The sequence below is a fragment of the Phycodurus eques genome, chromosome 23 (assembly GCF_024500275.1).
Source record: "Phycodurus eques isolate BA_2022a chromosome 23, UOR_Pequ_1.1, whole genome shotgun sequence".
Classification (NCBI taxonomy): Eukaryota; Metazoa; Chordata; class Actinopteri; order Syngnathiformes; family Syngnathidae; genus Phycodurus; species Phycodurus eques.
Window position 1 is genome coordinate 6,870,440 of NC_084547.1, and position 23,404 is coordinate 6,893,843.

Genomic DNA, 23,404 nt, shown 5'->3' on the forward strand with positions numbered 1-23,404 from the left:
GCGATTGCTCAGCGACAGCTGAGAAAGTCCGTCATTTATTTGGCCTAAGACGAATGACGACAAGGAAAGGAAGCAATTTCAAGAGGCCCGAGTATCACGCTGTCAAATAGTACGGCATATTAAGGTAATAGTGGTAGCGCTATGCTAGCTAATGTAAAGCAACGCCCCCAAAAAAACAAAACAGTGGCATTAGATGGCTTGTGCATGTCCAAAATAGTTTTTGTTTGTGTTCCCTTCAGGAATGAGCGCTTCCTGTCCTGACCAAACTCAAGATAACACATTGACCACATGCTTTCCGATGTCGGTTAATAAGTGAGGCAGGCGGGTAAACGTGCAACCATCTGGATGAAAATGTAACAAGCGAAGCGCACGTAGGCCGATTCCCGCTCGCGGGCCGTCAAGTGGCCTCAGCGACTCGTGACGTCATTCTAGTACTTTCTCCGGCACTTTCCCGAGCCGGCGAGTACGTCGCTCGGCCTCCCCGCCGTACTGTTTACGCTCGGAGGTCGGCTCGCGATTGCCGTGTGGCGACAAAAGCCTCGAGGCTTCGATGAACCCGCGCCGCCCGGTCGGCCTCGTCTTCGCGGCGACGTCAACCTTTGACCCCGTCCGCACAGCGGCGATCCGATGACGTGCGGCACGAGACGGATCGGAATATTTTGGCAATACGTGTCCGGCCGCCGGCTCGCAGTGATTCATCACCTTTGACCGTTTGTCACACCTTTAATCGACAAGCTGTGATTTGCAGTTTTGACAGAACGAGAAGCCATTTCATGACTTCCAGTGCTTGGCAAATGTAGGAAAAGGACAAGGCAGCATCCGGCATCGTCAAGCGCGCGCGTGTGGAGTTTTTCGTTTCGCTCAGCGACGACGGACTGAGACGTCCGTTCGCCTTTTACGGCCAAATTGCAGCTCACTGAACTGGTCACAATGTCTTTTCGTGAATTGGCTTTTGTTGAAGACCGTTAGGTGTTTTTGTATCAATTCGGTCTCCTGTAAAAGCATCCCTACGGAAAAGGTACGACTCGTGTTCATGATTAGAATTTCAGCTTTGCATTAGCAACGCTGCGGCATGACTTTTCCACTGGCTGCTCCTCTCGTACGTTTGTCAAGCGCGCAGTCTTGAATTGATAAAGGATCACGCCCGAGTGCGTTTCGTTCGATATAAAGAGCTCAGCGTGTACTCGAAAGGGAGTCGAAGTAGCTTTAGGTGTACGGTAAAAGATGGGCGGTGAAGGAAAACCCAGTCCGGTCAGCGCGGGAGAACTCCGCCGGATCCCGGCAGCCCGTTTCACAAGCCGCTTTCGTCCTGCGATGGAGAAGAAGGGTCAGCTCGCGCGTGAAAACCCGTCGGCCGTCGGGCGGGACGCCGCTGACCTCCTCGCCGTCTCGACAGTCCCCGCAGATGCAGCCCAAGCAGCCGTTGAGCACCTGGACGGCGCACAGCGCCATCTGCAGCGCGCCCGCCGACAGCAGGACGGAGAAGAGAACCACGTGCCACATCACCGCATTGCGGGGGTACTCGCACGCCTCCCACGAGGTCCGGTTCGCCAGGTAGCTCCCGCCGCCCCTGACAGAAGCGGTCGACTTCTACGTTAGGTTTTGCCGTTGCCGCCCGACGCGCTCTTGCCCGGATAGAAAATAGAGCGGAGGCGGCGCAGGGGAAAGACTCACGTTCCGAGCTCCTCGAAGGGGTACTTCCAGACGTCTCCCGCCACGCGACACTTGGGTCCGACGGCCAGCCCGGCCGAGGCCACGCCGGCGCAGTAGACGGCGCCCGCCAGACCGAAAGCCGACGAGAGCGCCGAGTTCAGCATCTGGTGGCCAGACGGACACGGCTGTGATTATCCGCTTGCCGCCCCTCCCCCGCGTTTGCCTTTGCCGGCCCTCGTTATCTAAAGGCGCTCACCCGGCAACGGTTGCCGCAGCAACCCTTTCCGCAGCAACCCTTGCCCCCGGCCCTGATAGCGGAGCAGCTCGGGCACAGCATCTGAAAATACGGAGAGGAAAGAAAAGTCACGTCCCCGCTTCTACAGCTGAAAAAGGCTCGAGCGCCGTTCGACACCAGACAAAAGTTCTTGTCGAGCTCGCGTCACAAGCATGTTCGGAGAATCGCGTTTCAAGTCGCTGGCCCTGTCGACGACTTCGAGTCACAGCGGACCCGATTGCGGAGTTACTCACAAAGAGGCCACCTCCGATCAGGCCCCCCATCAGCCACACCTGCAGCGAGATCTGATCGTTTTCCAGACTTTGGCCGTCGGGGAAGAAGAGCAGCAGGTTGGCGGTCATGCAGACGAAGGCCGACGGCAGCAGGATCAGGCCCACCGAGCGGGCGCACTTCCCCGTACGACACATCCCGACTTCCAGCGGCGAGCCGAGCGAGCGCGTCGCACGGCGAAAGTCAAACGGCGCGAAGCGGAAGCGGAGAGGGGAACAAAGGCCGCGGGGGGAGGACGTGCGCTTCCGTTGGCCACTTGTGATAGGCTGCACATAAACATCGCTTAGCTTCCAGTAGCCAATAAACCCAAGCCGTCGCTCCAGATGACCGCACGGATTTCATTCTCCGGCTTCGTCTTGTTTCTGCGCCGACTGTCGACGGTTGACCGCTGAGGGCGAGGGGCCGAAGGGCAAAGGCTCGCTCGTGTTTGCTCACGCGTCGGGAGCGCCGGAATCCGGAGACGCCTCGGTGTCGTGTCGTGAGGAGGATGCGGCCTTTACGAAAATGGAACAGCCCGTCGTCGTGTTTGCCAAGAGCAAAATGTCAGAAGACGACGAGACGGGAAAGGTTGCTACTTGGCCTTTCCTTTTTGCAGTTCTTCATCAATGTGGTAGCCTTCATTGGATACCACACTTGACTCTTCCAAAATGAGTTTCTATTCTAAAAGTGAGGAAAAACAGACCCGATCTATTCCACCCTTCGGAAAAATACACCTCAAGCGATCCAGGACTTCAAGTTCCAAACTTTAGATTCCATACGGTATACGACCTCATGAAGAGATGAGATCATATTTATTCATCCCTCACTGGGGAAATTTGCACGGTTTCAGCAGCAATAGTGAATACGGGAACAAAATCGGTCCCGGCTAGAATTACGACATGTAACCCATGAACGACGTCTTTGATCCATTTTTGGCAGCGCACTCCCAATGTTCCTCGTCATCTTTTCTGTGGCTTCCAGACGACGACGGGCTTGGCGTGCGTGTTTGTTGGGCCCCTGCCCCGCCTCCTCCGCAAAACGCTTCCCGCAAGATTCCGGGCACCCCGACGGTCCTGTTAGACCACTTGTGTATTTTGTACAGAACAGTATTTGTTTAGGGGACCTTCGCCATTACCACATATTACCAAATATATATACATATATATATTATTTTATTTTTTTTTGGGGGGGGGGGGGGGGGGGTCTTGCGGAAGCTCCGCTAAAATAGGCCTAGCGACGCCACTGCTAAGAAGTATTTTTAATATAATTGTAAGCCACTGTAAGATTATAACCCGTTTGAACATGAACACCCCTAAATATAGGTAATTAGGAGATGAAATGTAAATGTGTTGTTACTGTACTTACTGTAAAGTAAATGTACTGTACTGGCTTGAAGGCAAATCGTTGAAAGGGGCTGGATGCAGAGCGACAAGGTTCGTTGTTTGAACGTTGTAAGCTTCATTTACATTTCATGCAGTGATTCTGATGCTTACCGCTAGAGGGAGCCCTCGTCCCACGAGGAATACTCTTCCGCCATTGGTGCATGATGACGTAACAGCCCAGGTGGTGGGATTTCGGGTCGCTCGGCAAGGAGAAACTCCAAATAAAAGCTGCTCAGTCAGCTGTGAGAAAGCAAAAGCACATTATTGTTTACGATTTGATCTCCTTGTACGTCTCCTTCATCGAGAAGTGCCCAACCAAGCTGAAGCATTGCGTTCCAAAAATTCAATCAAGCCCCGCAAAATGGCAAACTTTGAACAAGAAGGAGGATGTGCGTTTCGTTTGATAAGAATCCTCAATGAATGCTGCTTTTGCATTTGTGAGTCGGTCCCCTTTTTTCATTGGCCGGCAGGGGAAAAGGCACAATAGGAAGCGCACCTGATTTCAACCCACATGAGGGAAATGAAATTGCGGGAGCATCCGGGAGGGTTCGTTTGAGTTCCAAAGCTTTTCTTTCTTTTGTTCTTTGACTGACGAATGCAAGAAAAGTCCCGTGCCACTCATTTGCGCGTTCGCGTCTTTGCGCGTCCCCGTGACGTGACGTGACGAGCGAGCGAGCCGAGACGGTGCTCGCCCGCTTCTTCCTCCGCGGCCGGCCATGGGCTTCTACGGGACCTCGAAGCTCATCTTCTACAAGGTGAGCGGGCCAAAAAAGAACCGAGGCGCGTGCACGGCGATGAGAACGACAAGAATCGTGACGGTCGCGATCCGGAATGACGACTTGACGATTGACGTGACGATGAATCGCGCACGAAACGAAGGGGGTCGATTTGTGACGTGCTGACCACTGCTGCTCTCGCTCCATCTCCGCCATTCCCGCCCGCATTCTCCCACAATCCCTCCCGAGTTTGTTGTCGACCCACACGCACACACACACGATGCATCTCGAAAGGTGGAGCACTGCATATCCGGTGGTGCCTTGAAATACCACTTTAAGCCTCTTTGTGTTGATGTAAAGATTCCAAACAATTCCCTACTCCCGACTCGTACAAAGGGATTTGGAGTGGAGGAACTTTCTAGGTCCTCCTACGTAGTCCGTGACGTACAAATCCCAACATAGTGAGCGGCGTTTGCTAAAGTGGCGCTTTCCTCCCTTCAGGTGAAGACGAAGCTGGCTCACGGTCCCGAGGGTCGGCCCTTCTCCTCAGGAAAGAAGCGGTGCAGAGGCGACGCTCACTTCAGGTAGGCTGGGACGTTGCGGCGCTCCGGGGGCTAACGGCTGTTGGCTAACACGGCTGCCTGTCTGCCTGCCTGCCTGCCTGCCTGCCTGCCTTCCTTCCTTCCTTCCCTCCCTCCCTCCCTCCCTCCTTCCTTCCTTCCTTCCTTCCTTCCTTCCTCCCTCCCTCCCTCCCTCCCTCCCCGCAGTCCTTCCGGCGTGGTTCAGACCGCGCCCACCACATTCTGCGACCTCCGGCTGGCCAATGGGCATTCGGCTCAGCGGCGGCGCGTGACCTCGGGCCCGCCCCCTCGCGGCCTCCGAGACTGGCTCGTCACCTTTCAGGCACTGCGCCGCTTGTCGTCACGGTCGAGCTGAAGTGTTGTGCCGTTCCGTTCCTATTTGTGCGCCAGGGCAATGCCGACGTTAGCATTTTGGGTGCGAGTTCGGCTATGTCAAATTGATGAAGAACAAAGCCAAACCCGGGTTTTCGTAGGTTCAAGAAATCTCCGGGCGCACCACCAAACCAAAAAAGTATCAATGATGAAATAATGATCTCGTCTGAGTTCAATGACAAATTGATTCGTTGTACATCCCGCGGAAGAGCATTTAGGTGTTCTGCCTGTCACTAGACGTCACTAGCATCGATAGATGAGCAAAGCTACATTATTTGAAGTAAATCCGCTTCGTGCGGAAGGTCACGTGACATGACCCGGAAAACGGGTTCGCCGACTTCCCGTGTATGCTGCGCTCACGAGCGAGACTTCAGTTCGATGACATCATTGTTTCAAGACTTTTCAAGTCAAATGCATGTATATCATTTATTCACACAAATATTTGTCATCTTGTTTCAAAAAAGATTTCAAGCTGATACAGTTGCTTTGTCACGAACCCTTCGCCGTAACCGGGAGGAAGCGCTGCGACCCGTTTTGCCGAACGCGGAAGCGGGTTGCGCAGATCATTTCCGTAAAACTGAAATGGGAAAAAAGAAAGGGACGTGGATACACACTCCCATCTCGTGGAAGAGCATTCAATTGTCGCGCCTGTCACGATATGTCGCTGGTACCGGTGGATGACCGAAGATCCATTATTATTTGTAGAAAAATGCTCATTTTGGGAGCGATGAAGTGAAAGCGGGTCTTTTCCCGCGGCCGGGCGGCACAATTGCCGATGTGTCGCCGCGGTCCGGTCGGCGGCGGGGAATCGGGGCCACGCGAAGCCGACGCTTGCGTCTTGCGCGCAGGCGTGGAGCGGTCCCGAGAGGCTGCTGGCGCTGGACCGGTTGATTGACAGGTGCCAAACGGGCCAGGTCAAGCACGTGATGCAGGTCATCGAGCCGCACTTCCAGAGGGACTTCATTTCCCTCCTGCCCAAAGAGGTCGGAGCGCCCGCCGCACGCAGCCGCCGTCCCGCGTTGGGCACACATACCGTGACACGTGTGTGTGTGTCTGCGTCCTTTCCCCGTCCCCGTCCTCAGCTGGCTCTGTATGTGCTGAACTTCCTGGCTCCCGGAGACCTGCTGCAGGCCGCCCAGACCTGCAGGTACTGGAGGATCCTGGCCGAGGACAAGCTGCTGTGGAGGGAGAAGCGCCGTGAGGAAGGTAAGCCGAAGACCAGGTGTTCCGACTCGTTACCGTGACGCAAATCACTCAAGATGGCCTTTTCCAGGGCAAAGTCCTCTTTTATTCAAACAGCTGTTAGGATGGAATATTTTCCACTTGAACAGAGGACAGTACTCAGTCTCCTCCCAAGTGGAAAATATTCCAACCTAACAAGAGCACTAGTGCTTTTTAGTCAGAAAGAGCTACATTTCAAGATTGTCTCGTGATCGACGCAAATTCAATATTTATCGTGTAAAGCTGTAGCTGTAAACGCATGGAAACATCCGAAAGATCCACATGTGAGCTTGGTGCTTAGCAAACTGAATATCTGATACATATTAGGCGGGGTTAGCATTTATACTCACCCGATTAACATTGACATCCATCATTTTCAGTTTTTTTTGTGTTTGTGTGAATGGGTGAACGAGAGGCATGGACTTTTTCAAAAGTTCACTTCGTTGACTTGCGATACTGAGTTCGATCCGCCGCATCCGATCTGACGGACACACTTCTGTATCGCAGTTCGAGGCAGTGTCCGTTGTTAATAGCGCCTATTGTCGATACCATTTCCCGTTCGTAGGCGTGTCCGAGTGCTCGTCGCCTCGCCGCAGGACGTGCGTCAGGTCCGGCGTGGCGGCCGGCGCGTGGAAGTCGACGTACATACGACAACAGCGCATCGAGAACAACTGGAGGAACGGGGACGCACGCCAGGCTAAGGTACACACACGCACACGCGCACACGCACAAACATGGACTGTGTGTGTGTGCGTGTGTGTGCGTGCGTGTGCGTGCAGGTGCAGGTGCTGAAAGGTCACGACGACCATGTGATCACGTGTCTCCAGTTCAGCGGCGACCTGATTGTCAGCGGCTCTGATGACAACACGCTCAAAGTGTGGTCGGCCGTCACTGGCAAGGTGTGCGTGCGTGCGTGCGTGCGTGCACGCCAAAGCGTAGTTATGGTTTCCGTTTTCCGGCCATTATGACATACAGTATAAATGTATAGTCGGCGCATCCTATTTTGACATAGTGCTGGCATCGAGCCGAAATGTCCAAATTTGGTCAGTGGAATATTTTGTAACAAATCGCTACTATTGATCAGTCCCCGCGTGGGTGTGTCACTTTTTTCCAATTCTTGACCAATACAAAGTGTTTGACGATGCAACGTTAACGGCTCAACATGCATGTCCTAAAAAGTGCCGCTTTTGGAGATGGAAGTACTCCACCCGACGCCAGCGGTTTGCAGTAGCCGAACTTTATTTGGGCTTCATCGGAGGCACTCGAAGTGGCGCCAGGCGTGCCGACTCTCGTCCAACGCAAGTTTGAATGTGATCGGCAGAGGTGGGCAGTAACGGGTTACGTTTACTCAAATAGTATTTGGGATAAATTGCACTTGTCGGAGTAGTTTTAATGCAGCATACCTTTTACTTTGACTTGAGTATTTATGTTAAGAAACGGCACCTTTACTCCGTTACAATGATCTGCATGCGTCTCACTGCTTTTATTGATCAATGATTGCTCATCAATGTTTTTCTGTGCGCGATTTGTTTCAACTACGACTTCGACTTCCGCGTCGGGCGCCGTTTGCTCCCATCCGACGTAAGCGCATACGATGGCTTCTGTTGGACATCGCGAGCATCGATGCAAACACTAGAAACACCGGCGCGCGGCTCATCGACGTGCCTACGTGGCGGTCGTGTCGGGAAGGTCGCCGTTCCCGCAGTAGGCAACGGCACGCGACTGTTTACATTTCAGACGACCAAAAACAACAGCTTTCGTGCATCGTAGTATTTGTCTGGAACTGTCTTTCCAAACGTGGATATTGCAGCCCACTTCTGAGTTGAGAAAACAACGTTGCGCTAACTTGCAGATGTTTTTGTTCCTGTTTTGGCTGTGCATATTAGCCCACGTTATCCCTGTTATGTTCCTAAAAAGTAACTGTAAAACATGCATCTTTAAGGGTACGTGCTAATCTCGCTCACACACTGCACGTTCACATTCATTTTTTTGTATATTATTTGACGTTCACGCTCTGATTGAAAAATACTTCCGAAGTTACTCACCGTGTACTTGAGTAGATTTGTCACTGAGTACTTTCTTACTCGCAAGTAATTTTGGGGAGGCTTACTTTTTACTCGAGTCATGTTACTTTCAAGTAACAGTACTCTTACTTGGGTATAATATTTGGCTACTCCACCCACTTGTTGTGATTGGTTAATTGTGAACACATCTCCAATTCTAAGGCGGTGTGCACAATTGTGCGACCACCTCGCGTGTTTTGTGACGCCTGCGTTTCCCGTCGTGTTGTTAGTGTGCGCGCACGCTGACGGGCCACACGGGCGGCGTGTGGTGCAGTCAGATGGCGGTCGCCACGGTGATCAGCGGCTCCACCGACCGGACGCTGCGAGTGTGGAACGCCGACAGCGGCGAATGCATCCACACGCTGCACGGACACACGTCCACTGTGCGCTGCGTGCATCTCCACGGCAACCGGTAAGAACGCTGTCACGGAGTCGTACTTTACTCTGGTATTTACGGTACCTTTAGTTTAGACTTTTTTTGCCCTTTACTCCTTACATTAGTAATGAATTAGTAGCGTATATGTGAGTGTGTAGGAGGGGGGGTGGGGGCACTGTACTTTGCGAGTCCTTTTTCTACGTGTGCGAGTACTCTCTGTCCGCCACCGACTTTCAGGGTGGTGTCGGGCTCCCGGGACACGACCCTGCGCGTGTGGGACGTTTCCAGCGGTCGCTGCGAGCACGTGCTGACGGGTCACGTGGCGGCGGTGCGCTGCGTCCAGTACGACGGCCGCCGCGTGGTGTCGGGGGGCTACGACTACGTGGTGAAGGTGTGGGACCCCCGAACGGAGGCCTGTCTGCACACTCTGCAGGGACACACCGACCGAGTGTATTCACTACAGGTACGCGCGCACAGTCGAGATTCAATGTCATAAGACGGGTTTACATGGAGGCTCGTGTTTCGATGACAAGCCCAAACCGATTGAAAATGCTCCATATCAACGCCTCCGTCGGCGTAAACAGGCCGATTTCAAATGGAATAAAGAATATATGAATGTCTCTCTACGTCAAATATAATACGATTGAGTTGTGACGCAAGTGTACAAATGGGGCAACATTGGGTACGGACGGTGCAATAGAACAATACAGCATAAACTGTCCGTGAGTTGCATCTCCGAGACTGGGAAAAGCCGTTAGAGACAGACGTGTGCTTTGTGCAGTTTGACGGCGTTTTCGTGGTGAGCGGCTCGCTGGACACGTCCATCCGAGTGTGGGACGCCGAAACAGGTGGGACGTTTGACGTGGGGGGGGACCGGACGGACGGGACCGCAGCCGTGTGATTTCCCGTGGCCGTGTCTTCCCGCAGGCGGCCGCGTCCACACGCTGACGGGCCACCAGTCGCTGACCAGCGGGATGGAGCTGCGGGACCGCATCCTCGTGTCCGGGAACGCCGACTCCACCGTCCGGGTCTGGGACATCCGGACGGGCCGCTGTCTGCGCACCCTGCAAGGTGAGGCGTCCGCGCCGGCTAACGCGAGCCGACGGCCGCTGACGGCTCGCCGTCCGTCGCCGCCAGGTCCCAACAAGCACCGGTCGGCGGTGACGTGCCTGCAGTTCTGCCGGGGTCTGGTTCTGTCCGGCTCGGACGACGGCACGGTCAAACTGTGGGACCTCCGGACGGGCGACTGGCTGCGCGACGTGGTGGCGCTGCAGAGCTGCGGATCCGGTAAGCGTCCTTTCTGCACGTGTTGGCGTTGTTGACGGCAGCGCTTCACAAACTCAAACTTGCCAGCTGAACAACAAACAGACAAACTAAACCAATGAACTTTGGGACAATTCAAAGCGCTGATCTGATTGTGACGTATCATTAGAACAATAAGACATCCCCCAAATTACATTTTTTATGATTAACAACAGGCAGATAGGAAGAAAGTCATTTTTTAAATAACAAAATGTCTTTTTTTTTTATATATATATATATATACAGCTTATATATATTTTTGACAGGACCAAACGTGTAAGAATGTTGGAGTGTTGAAATTCACTTGTTCAAATAGGACTCTTTGCTTGTTAAACTTTGACATGAAAAGCATGTCTAAAAATGACCGTTTTCTCAAAATGTGGACTTTTTATCCCAACAAAATACATCATTCTTGTCAAGATGACTTTTTATTTTTTATCCCAAAATCAAGCACCTTTTTCAATACGGTGGCATTTCGGGGTACTCACGGTGGCTATGTTTAATTGCCGTTAGGATTACGAGGGGGACAAACGTCTCCCTGGATCCCGTCGAGTTTGAGAACCTCTGCTCTTTGTGTGCAAGACATAACAAAAGCGATTGAATGTTGTCCCGAGTACAGTAATGTCGTAAATCATTTCCGATTTCCTTGGCACACGCCGCAGGTGGCGCGGTGTGGCGAATCAAGGCCTCGGACACCAGGCTGGTTTGTGCCGCCGGCAGCAGGATCGGCACCGAGGAGACCAAACTGCTGGTGCTGGACTTCGACCCGGACGAGCGGGGACCGACCGAGTCGGACAAAGGTGACGTCACGGAGGATTTTGTTTTCTAAAAATGGATCGCTTGCCGGAGCGAAGGTGAACCGAGATTTGAGGAAGCAAAACATTTCCGGCGCCACAAGATGAAGACTTACTGCTGCTCGAAACGAGGAACTCAGACTCAGCCGCCGTCCAAATGTTCGCCATCCCCGCTGCGATCTTGTCCCTCTTCGGGTCCCGTCCGATCGGTCGGTGACTCGATCGAGCCTCTCGTTAACTTTTTGACGCGGCCGCAAGCTTTTTGCTGTCATGGATTGTTGCGTCGACTCACTGGTATTGGCTGTGAAGTACGAATGGCAAAGATGATTCGCAAATCAAAGTGTTTTCACCGGATCGATCGTGACTGCCGGATCCGAAGCTGAACGCGTGCACGACTGTAAATACAAGGAAAGGGTGGACATACTCTGCTTTTGCTAAACAAAACGCTGTAACTGTGAAGATGATGTGAATAAAAGAGGATTTGAGAAAGATGTCGTCGCAACGGCAACGGCCGAGCGGCCCCTCGTTCCGCGACGCGACGGTTTGAGGTGAATCGAAGCGTTCCGGCTCATTGGAAGCCGCCGTTCGACCCGGTTACCGTGGCAACACAAGTACTCACACGAGAGAGGAGGAGAAGGTTTATTGGGATGAGGCGCAGTCGCAGCTCGGGCAAACAATTCAAAGTAAATACAAACCAAATCGAGCTCATTAAACGCCTCTCGCCGATCACCTGATGGTTCGGTACATCATGAAGTCCACGGTGGTGCACGGTGGGAACTTCCCCACGGAGCTTTCCTGCACCGGCGTGTACACTTTGATCTGGCGCATGTGCGTGTCTCGGCCGTTCTGGTGGTTGGCCAGCACGGCGATCTGGATCATGAACGTCCGGACGGGCTCGTTGGTCCGCTGGTTCAGGAGCGACACGTGGATCCAGCCGCTGGGCTCCACCATCTCCAACTGCTGCGCGGACCGAGAAAAGGAGAACCGCGTCAGGTGCGCGCCTCGCTCGCACCAAAGGTCCTTACCCAATATATCCCATCAATGCACAAAAAGGGTTTTGCGTTTCTGATGCGACAATATCTTGGAACTGCAACATTAAAAAGAATTCAACTGTTTTTGTCACACCGCAGCAATTCCATAACAATTGTGCCGCTCTTTTTGACGTGTGCGCCTTGGCCACCTAAGACAGAATATACTTTTCATCGAGACACGTAACTCCAGTCAGCTCATCGGTACGGCACGAATACCGATCGTTCTTCGCAGAGGATGACTGCGTCCTGTGATTTTGTCTGTTTGCGTTCAAGCCATTGCTTTACAGGTTGTAGCGCCGCAACATAAGTGCTATTTCGCATGAGTGTTAAGCTAGCAGACCGAACGGCTAAGTTAGGGTTGTATTTTAAATAGACAAGCTGTAATTGTCTTTGTTTTCTGTTGAGTTTGATAGTAAGCCTCTTTTTTTTTTTTTTTGAACAACCATTTGCAGAAAAATGGGCTGAACGACGGCTCGTATCTCCCAAAATTCGTAAGTCGAGTCACACGTATTCCAAGGCGCCACTGTATGAAAATCCCGATATGATGATTTGGGAGTAGGGAATGATCAACGATTACGAATGCGTTCGCAATCATTCATCATCCGCTTCTCCCTCATCACTCCAAAGGGATTTCGGATATCGTGAACTTCTCACCCTGACTTCATGCAAGTCATGAAAGTTGTTCCCCACTCTGACGGAGATCTTGCTCGGCGTGTAGCTCTCGTCCGACTTGTAGTCGGCGTAAATGCACAACATCTTCACCGTGGTCCTCCTCCTGGATGCAGCCGTGAGAAGAAAGAAAGCTGGCGCACAAAAGGGACACGGCGCCCCCGAGCGTACCTCGTACCTAAACTGGATGTTGACCAGATGCGGTTGGGATCCGTCCGATTGCCAGTATGTCTCCAGGTTGTCGTCCCTCAACTGGTCCACGCCGAAACCTAAGGAAGTCGGCCAGCGGGTCAGGTTGGGCCGTGCCCCTGAGAGACTGCTGACATTGGCCCATAAGAATGAGCAGGGATGTTTGATCCCACTTTTTTCATACAGATACCAGGACGAGGACTTGCTCTTGTCATTTTTTTGTTTTGCACTACTTGCAATGACGTGTCCCTGACTTGACTGTTGCTTGCCAGTTCCCATTCTTTTCTTTCTTTTTTATCATTCTGGCAATCTGACACATTTCCGGTTGACTGGCTGTGAGTTATTTCTACATCGTGCTTTCAGTGTAGGTAGCTACATGGGGCCCGCGGGGGGTCGAGAAACTTTGGGAGCTCGGAGCTGACCTGGTTTGCAGGAGGACAGCGACCACACCGCCTGTGAGCCGATCTCCCGAACGGTGCCGGTCCGTTCCAGCTGCTTCGGGTCTGCGCCGGGCGGCGTCTTGGTCGGCGTGGCCATCGTCTGAAGAAGGGAACTAAAGAACAACGGAACAGCGTCACACGTGAGAGCACGTCGCGAATGGAGCGCCGGACGGCTGTGGAGCTGGCGAACCTTGACTCATGCAGGAGTCCTACTATCCACGTTAACGACTTTCCCGCAGTTTACGACATGCCCCTGCTACTAATAAACAACATTTGGTGTGGAAACGTTCCGAAATTCCTGTTACTGCGATCCAATTAAACACAAATGACGTGAGGCGGAGGTTCTGCTGCTGCTGCTGCTTCTGCTTCCTTCCTTGCGGTTGAGGTTTCAAGCAGCCTCCAGACGCATTACCGCCACCCGCCGAACGAGTGGCGAACAGCTGAACGATAAGATAACCCCCCCCCCCCCCCCCAAAATGAGCGCGACAGTGTGAATGCTTGTTGTCTCTTTGTGGCTACATAAATGGAGAGCCTTTTTAAAACGTATCAGACATGAGCGTGATGATATTTTCCACGAAAAGGCAAATCCTTCAAACGCACACATTCAATATGGCGGCGACGTTGCCTTGTCCCGTGTTTGTGACGTCACCCAGTGGGTCGTCGCGAGCTAACTGCGCAAAGGCCGCCATCTTTCCGGCCGGCATCCAGGCACCGAACACGTTGCTCGGGAGAAGTTTCTCCCGAAATTACACTTTCTATCTGCTCGGCCTTCTTTCCCTCGTCCTAATTCGGACACGTTAGACCCAAGTGGGGTGAGTTGTCTTCTTCCCTACCGCGACGTGGGAACCTTTACCACAGAATTTGTCCTGGGAGCGACTTTGTGAGGTGGCGAGCGAGCGAGCGGCTGTCAAAAGTGAACGAGTGAAGGCCGCACACCGATGCTAAATGCTAAGGCAACAACAACTACACGAAACTGCGCTGCGTGTACGTGAACACGAGCACGTTCTCTCGTGTACTCTGCCTTGTCTCTGTAAAGCTCTCCATCGAGGGGCACACAAGCGTGGCGATGATGATGAACATGTTGAACTGGGGCGCAAAATGAGCCTTTTGGTCGACGTCTCGTTGGGACTTGACCCCTTCGAGCCTTTTCATGACGAACGTAGAAAGCAGGGCTTCTTCCCATCTTTTAATCGGCCCCAAGCGACGGGGACGTTGTGCATTATAGGCTGGGCTGCACTTTTTACGGCCATTATTCAACATTATTCATTGCAAATTATTCAAGATCCAGCGACCCATAGTTCAAGACACATTGGTGGAAAAGACGTTTTGGCGATGCAGATGAGAGGAACAGCGAGGGACACCTAATAACCACATCTTATGTAGAGGCACTGTGCAATGACTCATTGACAACTCATCGATTAACAAAGGAATTATTTTGGGAATTGATTAGTCGTTGAGAGACTTCATTGCACTTGAAATTGTTCAAATCATCAGAATTTTAGTCTCTCAACAGTAAATGTGCTCCGATTTCTGTAGTCCTCAAAGAAAGCCGACTGCTTATCTTTCTATGTTTTTTTTTTTCCCCTTCAAAATCTGACATTTGCATACATCCGCATTGACTTTGGAAAACAATGAGCAACATTTTTGCCGATTTTCTGACAGATGTTACGGACAAAACCAGGAACTCGATCATCGGCAATTTGTTTGTCCATTTTGTTTTTGAAAAGAGGAAAGGATGTTGGCAAAAGTTTCATTTTATCTGATTCATTGACTAATCGAAAAAATAGTCGACAGACGACTGGCTTACTGCAGGCAGCCCAAATGCGATGCATGAGTAGTAGTAGGCAGCGCTGTTTGCTTCCACTGACTGACGCATTCAACACAAAAAAGTCCAAATCCCGTCTTCATTCCCTCATGTTGTGTTTTTATGGGCACTTGTTTGCAATTGTGGCCGCGCTGCTCTGCTTGCTCCGACCTTTCAGTCAGCCTCCCCCTTTTATTCTCGTGTCACCAATTTGTTGTCAGCTCGGCGTGTCCCGGCCTCCGTTGTAGCAGCGGCCCGTCATGGCAGATAAAAACACCAGGATCGCCATCGTCAACCACGACAAGTGTAAACCCAAGAAATGTCGGCAAGAGTGCAAGAAGAGCTGCCCGGTGGTCCGCATGGGTGAGCGAGCGAGCGTATGTGAAGAGGACGGGGGTCCCGGCGAGGAAGCTAACGAGCGCTGATGTCCTCAGGGAAGCTGTGCATCGAGGTGACCCCGCAGAGTAAGATCGCGTGGATCTCTGAGTCGCTTTGCATCGGCTGCGGTATCTGCATCAAGGTACGAGCGCGCCCGCCGGCCCGGCCCCTCCCGGATCTCCCCGTGTGACGCCGCCGTCTCGTCGCAGAAATGTCCGTTCGGAGCGCTGTCCATCGTCAACCTGCCGAGCAACCTGGAGAAGGAGACCACGCACAGATACTGCGCCAATTCCTTCAAGCTGCATCGGTACGCCCAGACCTCGGCCTCGCTTTGACATACGTTGCTTCGGGCTCACCGTCATCATCGTCGCATGCGCAGGCTACCCATTCCCAGACCGGGAGAGGTTCTGGGGCTGGTGGGGACCAATGGGATCGGCAAGTCCACGGCGCTCAAGATCCTGGCGGGGAAGCAGAAACCCAACCTGGGAAAGTTTGATGTGAGTTCTGTCAGTTTGTGAAAACGTTAAGTCTGCTTGGATTGTGCACTTCAACTTGATAGTTCCCTAAAATGTCCACGAAAAATGTCTTTGTCGTGATTCGTAGGCTTTACACGATCAAGATTTTTTGGGCCGATCAGCGGGATAAAAAAAAAATAATAATAACCGATCACAAGATGGAGCAATGTGTCTCTTTAAATGACATGTTCATTTACTGTATATACTTGTCTACTGTATACTGAGTGTCTTCAAAAATATTCTCTAGTCAGGTCATGTATTCTAATCAGTCAGGTCAAACCAACATTACAACATGGCTAACTTACTGTAATTACTTTATTGTAATTAAATTACTTCACACATACCGAAACTTGAGAGCATGATTTGACATAACGGCGCATGTTTACGTACAACCGTTAGTGCTAGCACTAGCTTGCTAGGCTACATAACGTTTTGTTGGCTGCTTGCGAGCCGTATCGTATTAAAAGTACGTGAACATACGTTCGAGCAATCCTTGAACGAACGTCTTCTCCCGAGCACCCGGTGGCCACCAGCACACGTTTTTCCTCATTTTGTTCTTTTTTACCAACAGAATACACGCGCAGAATACACCCATTGTTGTTGTCGTGGCCGTGGTAACGAGTGTATGCGGTCGCGTTTCATTTGACAAAGCCCAGTGATCGTAAATGACGTCGAAAGACACGCGACAAGGCTAAAAATAAAATAGCTTTTGGATTCAAATATACTGTACACAATGGCAAGCGCAGTAAATGTCTTTTGCGGAGCCGATCAATTACGTCATTGATCGGATCACCGACTTATGACATGAAAGCCGATCAGCATAAAATGCTAATAATCGGCCAATACCGATCAAGCCGATCAGATCGGTGTAAAGTCTAGTGATTCGGAATGTGGGAATGATTGCAAACGCAGTAACTCCCCAATCACTGGAACACGCACACGAGGTTATAATAGTATTGGATTATTCATAAGTTTTAGTTTTGATTTGGTTTTGAGTTTTTGTTTTTCAAATTCAGTTTGCAGGTTCCTTAATTGTTGGGGGGGGAAATGCGTAGCTTTAGTGTTAGTTGGAGTTTTTGTTTGTCAAAAGCAAAATTAAAAAGGTCAAAGTAATTATTGTGTGTCATAAAAACTCTCGAATTAACTTACTTTTTTTTACTAGCCGTCCACCTTTAGCAGCCCACAATCTTTTTCTTAAGGCAATCGAGTCATCGGATCGTTAAGACGTAAAGCACACATTCCTGTAGCAGACAATTTAAAAGCTGGCCCGATAAAGCGACAGAATCCCTACGCACGGCTGTAAATGGGAACTCGGAATTCTAACTGAGCACGAACACTAAAGGAAGGGACTCGGCCGACTCGACAAACGCAAGTAAATAGCAATACGTGGTAAACTGACGTCTCCGGGGAGATGAACATTAGTTAGTATGATAAGCACTAGTAACTTGTGAATACGCTGCACACTGGGTCGATCACTACATTGAAACAAGGACAAATAATCACATCAGGATTTTGTACTTTTTTTTTTTTTTTTTTTTTTTTTTTTATAAATGAACTGAAAAAGATGAAAAGCGAGGATATTTGCATCTTAATTCTAGTTATTTTTGTAGGCAGGCGACAGTTTCAGTCTTGGATTGGTTTTGGTTATTCGGTTGGTATACGTTAACTCTAACAACCTTGACGCACGCGCTCACACAGACGAGAATCGAAGCCGCTGTACCTTCATGTTCCAGAATCCTCCAGACTGGCAGGAGATCCTGACCTACTTTCGTGGCTCGGAGCTCCAGAACTACTTCACCAAAATCCTGGAGGATGACCTGCGAGCCATCGTCAAGCCGCAGTACGTGGACCAGATCCCCAAGACCGTCAAGGTAAAGGTCCGCCAGCCGGCTCTACGGCTCCGCTCGCCGTTGCAATTGTGACTTTGCGCCTGCAGGGATCGGTCGGCGCCATCCTGAGCAGAAAAGACGACATGGATACGCAGGACCTGGTTTGCCAACAGCTCGGTACGAGCCCCGAACGCCCCGAGGTCCGGGGAAAGAAAGGAGCCGTCGTGATTGGTTGTCTTGTTGCCGGGCAGATCTGAGTCACCTACGCGAGAGGAATGTGGAGGACCTGTCAGGAGGAGAGCTGCAGAGGTTCGCCTGTGCCGTCGTCTGCATCCAGAGAGCCGACATGTAAGAAAGCGGAGGCCGGCCGTGCCGCCCTCCCCGCGCTGAACTCACGCGCGCTTCCCGTCCCGCAGTTTCATGTTTGATGAGCCGTCCAGCTACCTGGATGTCAAACAAAGACTGAAGGCCGCCATCACCATCCGCTCGCTCATCACACCGGACAGGTGCGTACGCCTCACACGCGTTGGCTGGGTGTCGAAACAAAAAAACTGAGGGCGACATTGAGGGGTCAAAGCAAACTACAAGATTTCCACGTGGACTAAATATAGTCTAATGATGCAACAGTAATATTTGTACGTGAGCTGTGTAATATTATTGGCAGTGATATCTGATGATGTATTGATGAATTACAATACACCCAATATGGAGAGTGAATGAAACCGATCTGCATAGCAGTTTGATTGGACATTGCAACTTGAGAGAAATGATAGACTTTCAAATAATGGAAATGCGCTAATGATATAGTCATGAATTTGACATTTGAAGGTTGACGTTAGTTAATATGCATAATATTTCCTACATAAAACTATGTTTAAAATGTACAGTGGCACCTTGAGTTCAGATTTTCCGGGTGCGACATCAAACCTGGTCTTTTTTTTGTTTGTTTTTGAAATGTTTTATTCATTAAAATTGTTATTTTATTTTAGGTACATCATCGTGGTGGAACACGACTTGAGCGTGTTGGATTACTTGTCTGACTTCATCTGCTGCCTGTACGGCGTCCCGAGCGCCTACGGGGTGGTCACCATGCCTTTCAGCGTGCGAGAGGGTAAGCGTCCGGCCGTCTTTGCGCCTCCAAAGCCGCGTCGTGCTAACGCGCCGCTATCGTGGCCCTCAGGCATCAACATCTTCCTGGACGGTTACGTTCCCACGGAGAACCTGCGCTTCCGTGAGACCTCGCTGGTGTTCAAGGTGGCCGAGACGGCCAACGAGGAGGAGGTCAAGCGGCTTCGCCACTACCAGGTCAATGCCGACTCTGCACTTCTGTTGCCGCATTGAGGAACTTTTCACCCGGCCCCCCAAAAAACACCTCGTGACTCATTTGGCTACTTTTCAAATGTACTTTTTGGAAACTTTGGAAAAGCCGCTCAGACACTAAAACACACACATTTTCCCCTTTTATCGACACGGCAGGTTTTCAAGCTAATCCGCTCACTCACTACAGTACCAATCAAAAACTAGTTTATTTTCAAGACATATTCAGACAATGTTCTATATTTCCTTGGTTTCTTGTTTGCTAAATGCACTTGATGCTTTGAAATAGTGGTTAGATGGCAGCTGTTTTTTTTTTGTTTTTTAATTTAATTTGAAGAGTTTTTTTTATATATGGGCTTTCACAGTATACAGCCAAGCCATCAGTGTAGTACCGCAACTTGCCGCCTGCACTGAGCTCTGCTGGATGCACATGCTGTGGAATGGGGAGCAAGGAAAGGCAGAGAAGGTCCCTTATTAAACTCCGGTCATAGAGCAGAGAGAATATAAGGCCTGCGAGTATTGTTGTCTGTGTTGCTGCTCTGTCTGAGCAGTTGTTTGAAGGTTGAGAATCACTGCAACGTCAATGCTAATTTCCAATAGCACTTTTGTGGCGTTTCCAATTATATGTTAGCATTAAGCTAGCAGACCTTCAGAAGACAGAATGAAGTCGATTGAACGTTTTGATGTTGAGACATACAATAATAATAATAATAATGGCAATGGATGTGACTTATGGTGCATTTGACAATAAACAAGTTGACAGTGTTTGTCTTTTGTTGTATGTGCCAGTTTTCTATGAAACGTCAGCAAACTGCGAGCAGGTGCTGAGATACTTTAGAAAGCATCTTAATAGGTTTTTAATTGCTTTTAATGTGGGATAAAGATTGTTTGTGTGCAAGTGTTCTGGAATGTGTCCGCCACCATTAGCGGCGGTTCACTGTCCATGCAAATACATCAAGAAGTCAAACTTACAATGTGTTGTCAAAAAACATTTTTCCTAAATTTGTAACCTTTTTAAGAACACCAGCATTGCTCGAACTCCTTTTTTTTTGTCCTACAGTGTGTGGTTTATATTACTTTTACAGATACAAACGTGCTGAAAAACAAAAGTCTAACTTTCAACTTGTTTTTCGCAGCGACGGTCGCTCAGTTTGAGTAACGGCGGCGTGTAATCGACCTCATGTTCTCTTCCGTCTGGACGCGTTGCCGTCGAGCAACATGTAGCAACAAATACAACAGCGTTTGGCAACATTTGCCGGCGGCTCCCGGGCCTGGCCATCTGTCATCAGGCTCTCACGCGCACCTCTGTCTGTCCGTCTGTCTGGATAGTACCCCAACATGGCCAAGACCATGGGCGAGTTCACCCTGGAGATCAAGGGAGGAGAGTTCACCGACTCGGAGATCATGGTCATGCTGGGGGAGAACGGTAAACCGCGACGACACGACAAGTTGACGACGATGCACTTGTGAGCGTAACTTGTGTTTGTGTTCGCGCGCAGGCACGGGAAAGACCACCTTCATCAGGATGTTGGCAGGAGGACTCAAACCAGATGGCGGAGGTGACAAACGTGTCTGTGAGTGTGAGACACCGTGCCCGCCTGGCTTTTAACTCGGGTGTTTGTGTCGGCAAGGTGACGTGCCCATCCTCAACGTGAGCTACAAGCCTCAGACCATCAGTCCCAAGTTCAAGGTGGGTGCACTGACTTCCCGTTTGACCGCACAGACTGGTGATACAAGCTAAAAAGATTTGACGCTGGACTTGGGAGCTCCAAACTTGAGACAGGTGTCATACTTGCAAGGTGACAAGATTTGCCAAAATGCTGAGTGGGGTTGGATTGACCGCTTCAACTTGTGGACCTAGATAGCTCCTAAAATTTCCACAAAAATACTTCTGTAGTGATTCGTGTGGGGAACGAGCGAATGATTGCGATCCCGAATCGCTAGAATACATACATCCATAAATCCGGGCGTACTTCGAGGTCGGGCCTGCCGCGCATGGCGCCACACGGCCGAACAGCTACATATAACTTCATACATATGTATAGTTAAATATCAGACTTTACACCGATTTTATCGGGCTGATCGGTTATCTACCGATAATTAGGATTTTATGACGATGGGTTGATCGGCTTTAATGTCATAATTCACCGATCCGATTAAGCTCCGCAAAAGACATTTACTCCGCGTCGCCATCGTGCACAGTATAATTGACTCCAAAAGCTAGTTTATTTTTAGCCTTGTCGCGTGTCTTTTGACGTAGTACTATAAATATCTGACGGCCAATATCGTTATTTACAACAACAAAAAACATGTCGGCGGTGTGGGACGGACAACACGAAATGCCCGTCAGACAAATTGGGTCTTTCGAGATTGCACTATGTCAGACTATTGCAATAAAATCTTGTATTCCGATACCACCGCATCCTGTTTTTACGATCATTGGGCTTTATCTTGTCAACTCAAATGCGACCGGATACGCTCGTTACCGTGGCAACCACAACAACTGTATTATAAGGCCAAAATGGGGAAAAACTTGTTGGTGGAGAGGCTTGCTTGACGCAAAACGTCCCCCACTGGCCAGGTGATGAATCGCTCGACCGATATTGAATTGGGGAGGGAATAATTGGCTCGCGTGGATTAATTGCGGCGGAACCCGTGCCTCGACTCGGGCCCGGCACACGTGCGACTCGAAGGTTAACGCTCGAGCCTGTCTGTGTGCGACCCTCAGGGCAGCGTCCGCGCCCTTCTGCACGATAAGATCCGAGACGCCTACACGCACCCTCAGTTCATCACGGACGTCATGAAGCCCATGCAGATCGAGAGCATCATCGACCAGGATGTAAGAACGCACACGCGACACGCGAGCGTGGCTTCGGGGTTGCGCGTGACGCGAGCGTGGTTCGTCTCTCTCAGGTCCAGAACCTTTCGGGCGGCGAGTTGCAGAGAGTAGCGCTCACTTTGTGTTTGGGAAAACCGGCTGACGTCTACCTCATTGACGAACCCTCTGCGTACCTCGACTCCGAGCAGAGGTTGATGGCGGCCAGGGTCATCAAGAGGTGCCCGCGCGTGTGCGTGCGTGCGTGCGTGCGTGCGTGTGTGTGTGTGTGCGTGTGCGCGTCTCACATGCACGTGCCACATGCGCGTTCCAGGTACATCCTGCACGCCAAGAAGACGGCCTTTGTGGTGGAGCACGACTTCATCATGGCCACGTACCTGGCGGACCGCGTGATCGTCTTCGACGGGATTGCGTCCAAACACACGGCCGCCAACACGTAAGAGCGGTTTTTAGTATAAGAACAAGCATATTTGTGTATTTGTGGCCGCAGCGGACACGACGTGGCCCCCCTCCGTGCTTTCGAGAGGATTTCCAAGCGTGTGTGTGGGTGCGTGTCAGTCCGCAGGGTCTTCTGGCCGGCATGAACCGCTTCCTGTCTCTGCTGGAGATCACGTTCCGCAGAGATCCCAACAACTTCCGGCCGCGCATCAACAAGCTCAACTCCATCAAGGTGGCCTGCGCTTCAATGCATTGGCTCAAGTGGTCTCTCTTTCATTTTGTCGCCTTTGACCTTCTCTTGTTGAACTTCCAGGACACGGAACAGAAGAAGAGCGGGAACTACTTCTTTCTGGACGACTAGGACAACTGGAGCGTGGCTTCCCGTTAACACGACGACGACGACAACAGCGGCAGCAAGTGAGCTGGAAAAAAATGCAAATAAAAAGCATAAGCATCTCCTCACGTGTGAGCTTTCAGGTTTGCGTTCAACAACCACAACTTGTCAAATGTTCATCATGACAACCTTCGTATGCCAGTCATAACAACAACATCATCAATAAATCTATCAATAAAATACTTTGTCGACAACCACAAAATCTGACTGGGCACTTTGTTCAGCGCCTGGATGGATGAATGGATTGAGTTGTGAGCATCTAACCTTAACTGAAGGGCGCCATCTAGTGGTTGGGTGTACGAACACGGAGGCGACTCAATGGCGTATGTTGCATGTCAAATTCAATATATAGCATAATATATGTATCCAAATTCGATATATAGTACAACATACTCGCAATCAATGTATCCAATGTCCCTGAATATCAGCGGCGTCGTTAGGCCTATTCTCGGGAGGGGGCTTCAATTTGACCCGTAATGTATGCAATTATGGCGGCACGGTGGTCGACTGGTTAGAGCGTCAGCCTCACAGTTCTGAGGACCGGGGTTCAATCCCGGCCC

At 50.8% G+C, this 23,404-nt stretch overlaps 4 protein-coding genes across 10 annotated transcripts; 2 read left to right on the forward strand and 2 right to left on the reverse strand.

Annotated features, from left to right (window-relative positions):
• Nucleotides 1-703: 703 nt before the first annotated feature.
• tm4sf5 (transmembrane 4 L six family member 5) lies at nucleotides 704-4,980 on the reverse strand. 3 transcript variants are annotated; one of them, XM_061669422.1, is made up of 6 exons: nucleotides 4,076-4,980; nucleotides 2,182-3,819; nucleotides 1,910-1,990; nucleotides 1,675-1,817; nucleotides 1,378-1,570; nucleotides 704-1,309 (listed from the first exon to the last, which is right to left on the reverse strand). In XM_061669422.1, the coding sequence occupies exons 2-6, from the start codon at nucleotides 2,353-2,355 to the stop codon at nucleotides 1,292-1,294; spliced, it is 609 nt and encodes a 202-aa protein (XP_061525406.1). In that variant the 5' UTR covers nucleotides 2,356-3,819; nucleotides 4,076-4,980; the 3' UTR covers nucleotides 704-1,291. The 3 variants fall into 3 exon arrangements, with proteins under 3 accessions (XP_061525406.1, XP_061525404.1, XP_061525407.1); XM_061669420.1 differs by having other exon boundaries at nucleotides 2,182-3,611; nucleotides 3,691-4,980; XM_061669423.1 differs by lacking the exon at nucleotides 4,076-4,980 and having other exon boundaries at nucleotides 2,182-3,281; nucleotides 3,563-3,578.
• Nucleotides 3,817-12,076, forward strand: LOC133397944 (F-box/WD repeat-containing protein 7-like). 4 transcript variants are annotated; one of them, XM_061669410.1, is made up of 13 exons: nucleotides 3,817-4,334; nucleotides 4,797-4,879; nucleotides 5,063-5,198; nucleotides 6,097-6,231; nucleotides 6,331-6,454; nucleotides 7,035-7,171; nucleotides 7,249-7,368; nucleotides 8,763-8,944; nucleotides 9,146-9,371; nucleotides 9,690-9,756; nucleotides 9,836-9,979; nucleotides 10,046-10,195; nucleotides 10,873-12,076. In XM_061669410.1, exons 1-13 carry the CDS (start codon nucleotides 4,296-4,298, stop codon nucleotides 11,037-11,039), a joined length of 1,710 nt encoding a protein of 569 aa, XP_061525394.1. In that variant the 5' UTR covers nucleotides 3,817-4,295; the 3' UTR covers nucleotides 11,040-12,076. The 4 variants fall into 4 exon arrangements, with proteins under 4 accessions (XP_061525394.1, XP_061525395.1, XP_061525396.1 ...); XM_061669411.1 differs by having other exon boundaries at nucleotides 7,297-7,368; XM_061669412.1 differs by lacking the exon at nucleotides 7,249-7,368.
• Nucleotides 11,108-13,765, reverse strand: anapc10 (anaphase promoting complex subunit 10). 2 transcript variants are annotated; one of them, XM_061669425.1, is made up of 6 exons: nucleotides 13,524-13,765; nucleotides 13,316-13,446; nucleotides 12,883-12,973; nucleotides 12,690-12,810; nucleotides 11,735-11,961; nucleotides 11,108-11,305 (listed from the first exon to the last, which is right to left on the reverse strand). In XM_061669425.1, exons 2-6 carry the CDS (start codon nucleotides 13,428-13,430, stop codon nucleotides 11,293-11,295), a joined length of 567 nt encoding a protein of 188 aa, XP_061525409.1. In that variant the 5' UTR covers nucleotides 13,431-13,446; nucleotides 13,524-13,765; the 3' UTR covers nucleotides 11,108-11,292. The 2 variants fall into 2 exon arrangements, with proteins under 2 accessions (XP_061525409.1, XP_061525408.1); XM_061669424.1 differs by having other exon boundaries at nucleotides 11,114-11,305; nucleotides 11,735-11,964.
• A 258-nt stretch (nucleotides 13,766-14,023) lies between these two features.
• abce1 (ATP-binding cassette, sub-family E (OABP), member 1) lies at nucleotides 14,024-23,062 on the forward strand. Its single transcript, XM_061669468.1, has 19 exons — nucleotides 14,024-14,145; nucleotides 15,359-15,500; nucleotides 15,572-15,657; nucleotides 15,725-15,822; nucleotides 15,895-16,012; nucleotides 17,764-17,901; nucleotides 17,967-18,036; nucleotides 18,111-18,207; nucleotides 18,276-18,365; nucleotides 18,849-18,970; nucleotides 19,040-19,164; nucleotides 20,506-20,602; nucleotides 20,676-20,735; nucleotides 20,808-20,866; nucleotides 21,905-22,015; nucleotides 22,090-22,232; nucleotides 22,326-22,448; nucleotides 22,571-22,682; nucleotides 22,764-23,062. Exons 2-19 carry the CDS (start codon nucleotides 15,398-15,400, stop codon nucleotides 22,809-22,811), a joined length of 1,800 nt encoding a protein of 599 aa, XP_061525452.1. The 5' UTR covers nucleotides 14,024-14,145; nucleotides 15,359-15,397; the 3' UTR covers nucleotides 22,812-23,062.
• The last annotated feature ends 342 nt before the right edge of the window (nucleotides 23,063-23,404 follow it).

Excerpts from the sequence above, each read along its gene's own strand:
- tm4sf5 (XM_061669422.1), bottom strand. The coding sequence starts at position 2,355 with ATGTGTCGTACGGGGAAGTGCGCCCGCTCGGTGGGCCTGATCCTGCTG. Across the intron at positions 1,818-1,909 it reads GCTGCGGCAACCGTTGCCGG|ATGCTGAACTCGGCGCTCTC; the intron begins GTGAGCGCCTTT and ends TCTGGCCACCAG. Across the intron at positions 1,571-1,674 it reads CCCTTCGAGGAGCTCGGAAC|GGGCGGCGGGAGCTACCTGG; the intron begins GTGAGTCTTTCC and ends CGCTTCTGTCAG.
- LOC133397944 (XM_061669410.1), top strand. The coding sequence starts at position 4,296 with ATGGGCTTCTACGGGACCTCGAAGCTCATCTTCTACAAG. Across the intron at positions 4,335-4,796 it reads CGAAGCTCATCTTCTACAAG|GTGAAGACGAAGCTGGCTCA; the intron begins GTGAGCGGGCCA and ends TCCTCCCTTCAG. Across the intron at positions 9,757-9,835 it reads AGTGTGGGACGCCGAAACAG|GCGGCCGCGTCCACACGCTG; the intron begins GTGGGACGTTTG and ends GTCTTCCCGCAG.
- anapc10 (XM_061669424.1), bottom strand. The coding sequence starts at position 13,430 with ATGGCCACGCCGACCAAGACGCCGCCCGGCGCAGACCCGAAGCAGCTG. Across the intron at positions 12,974-13,315 it reads GCTGTCCTCCTGCAAACCAG|GTTTCGGCGTGGACCAGTTG; the intron begins GTCAGCTCCGAG and ends CGACTTCCTTAG. Across the intron at positions 11,965-12,689 it reads ATGACTTGCATGAAGTCAGG|CAGTTGGAGATGGTGGAGCC; the intron begins GTGAGAAGTTCA and ends CGGTCCGCGCAG.
- abce1 (XM_061669468.1), top strand. The coding sequence starts at position 15,398 with ATGGCAGATAAAAACACCAGGATCGCCATCGTCAACCACGACAAGTGT. Across the intron at positions 18,037-18,110 it reads CCTGGTTTGCCAACAGCTCG|ATCTGAGTCACCTACGCGAG; the intron begins GTACGAGCCCCG and ends GTTGCCGGGCAG. Across the intron at positions 20,736-20,807 it reads ACTCAAACCAGATGGCGGAG|GTGACGTGCCCATCCTCAAC; the intron begins GTGACAAACGTG and ends TGTGTCGGCAAG.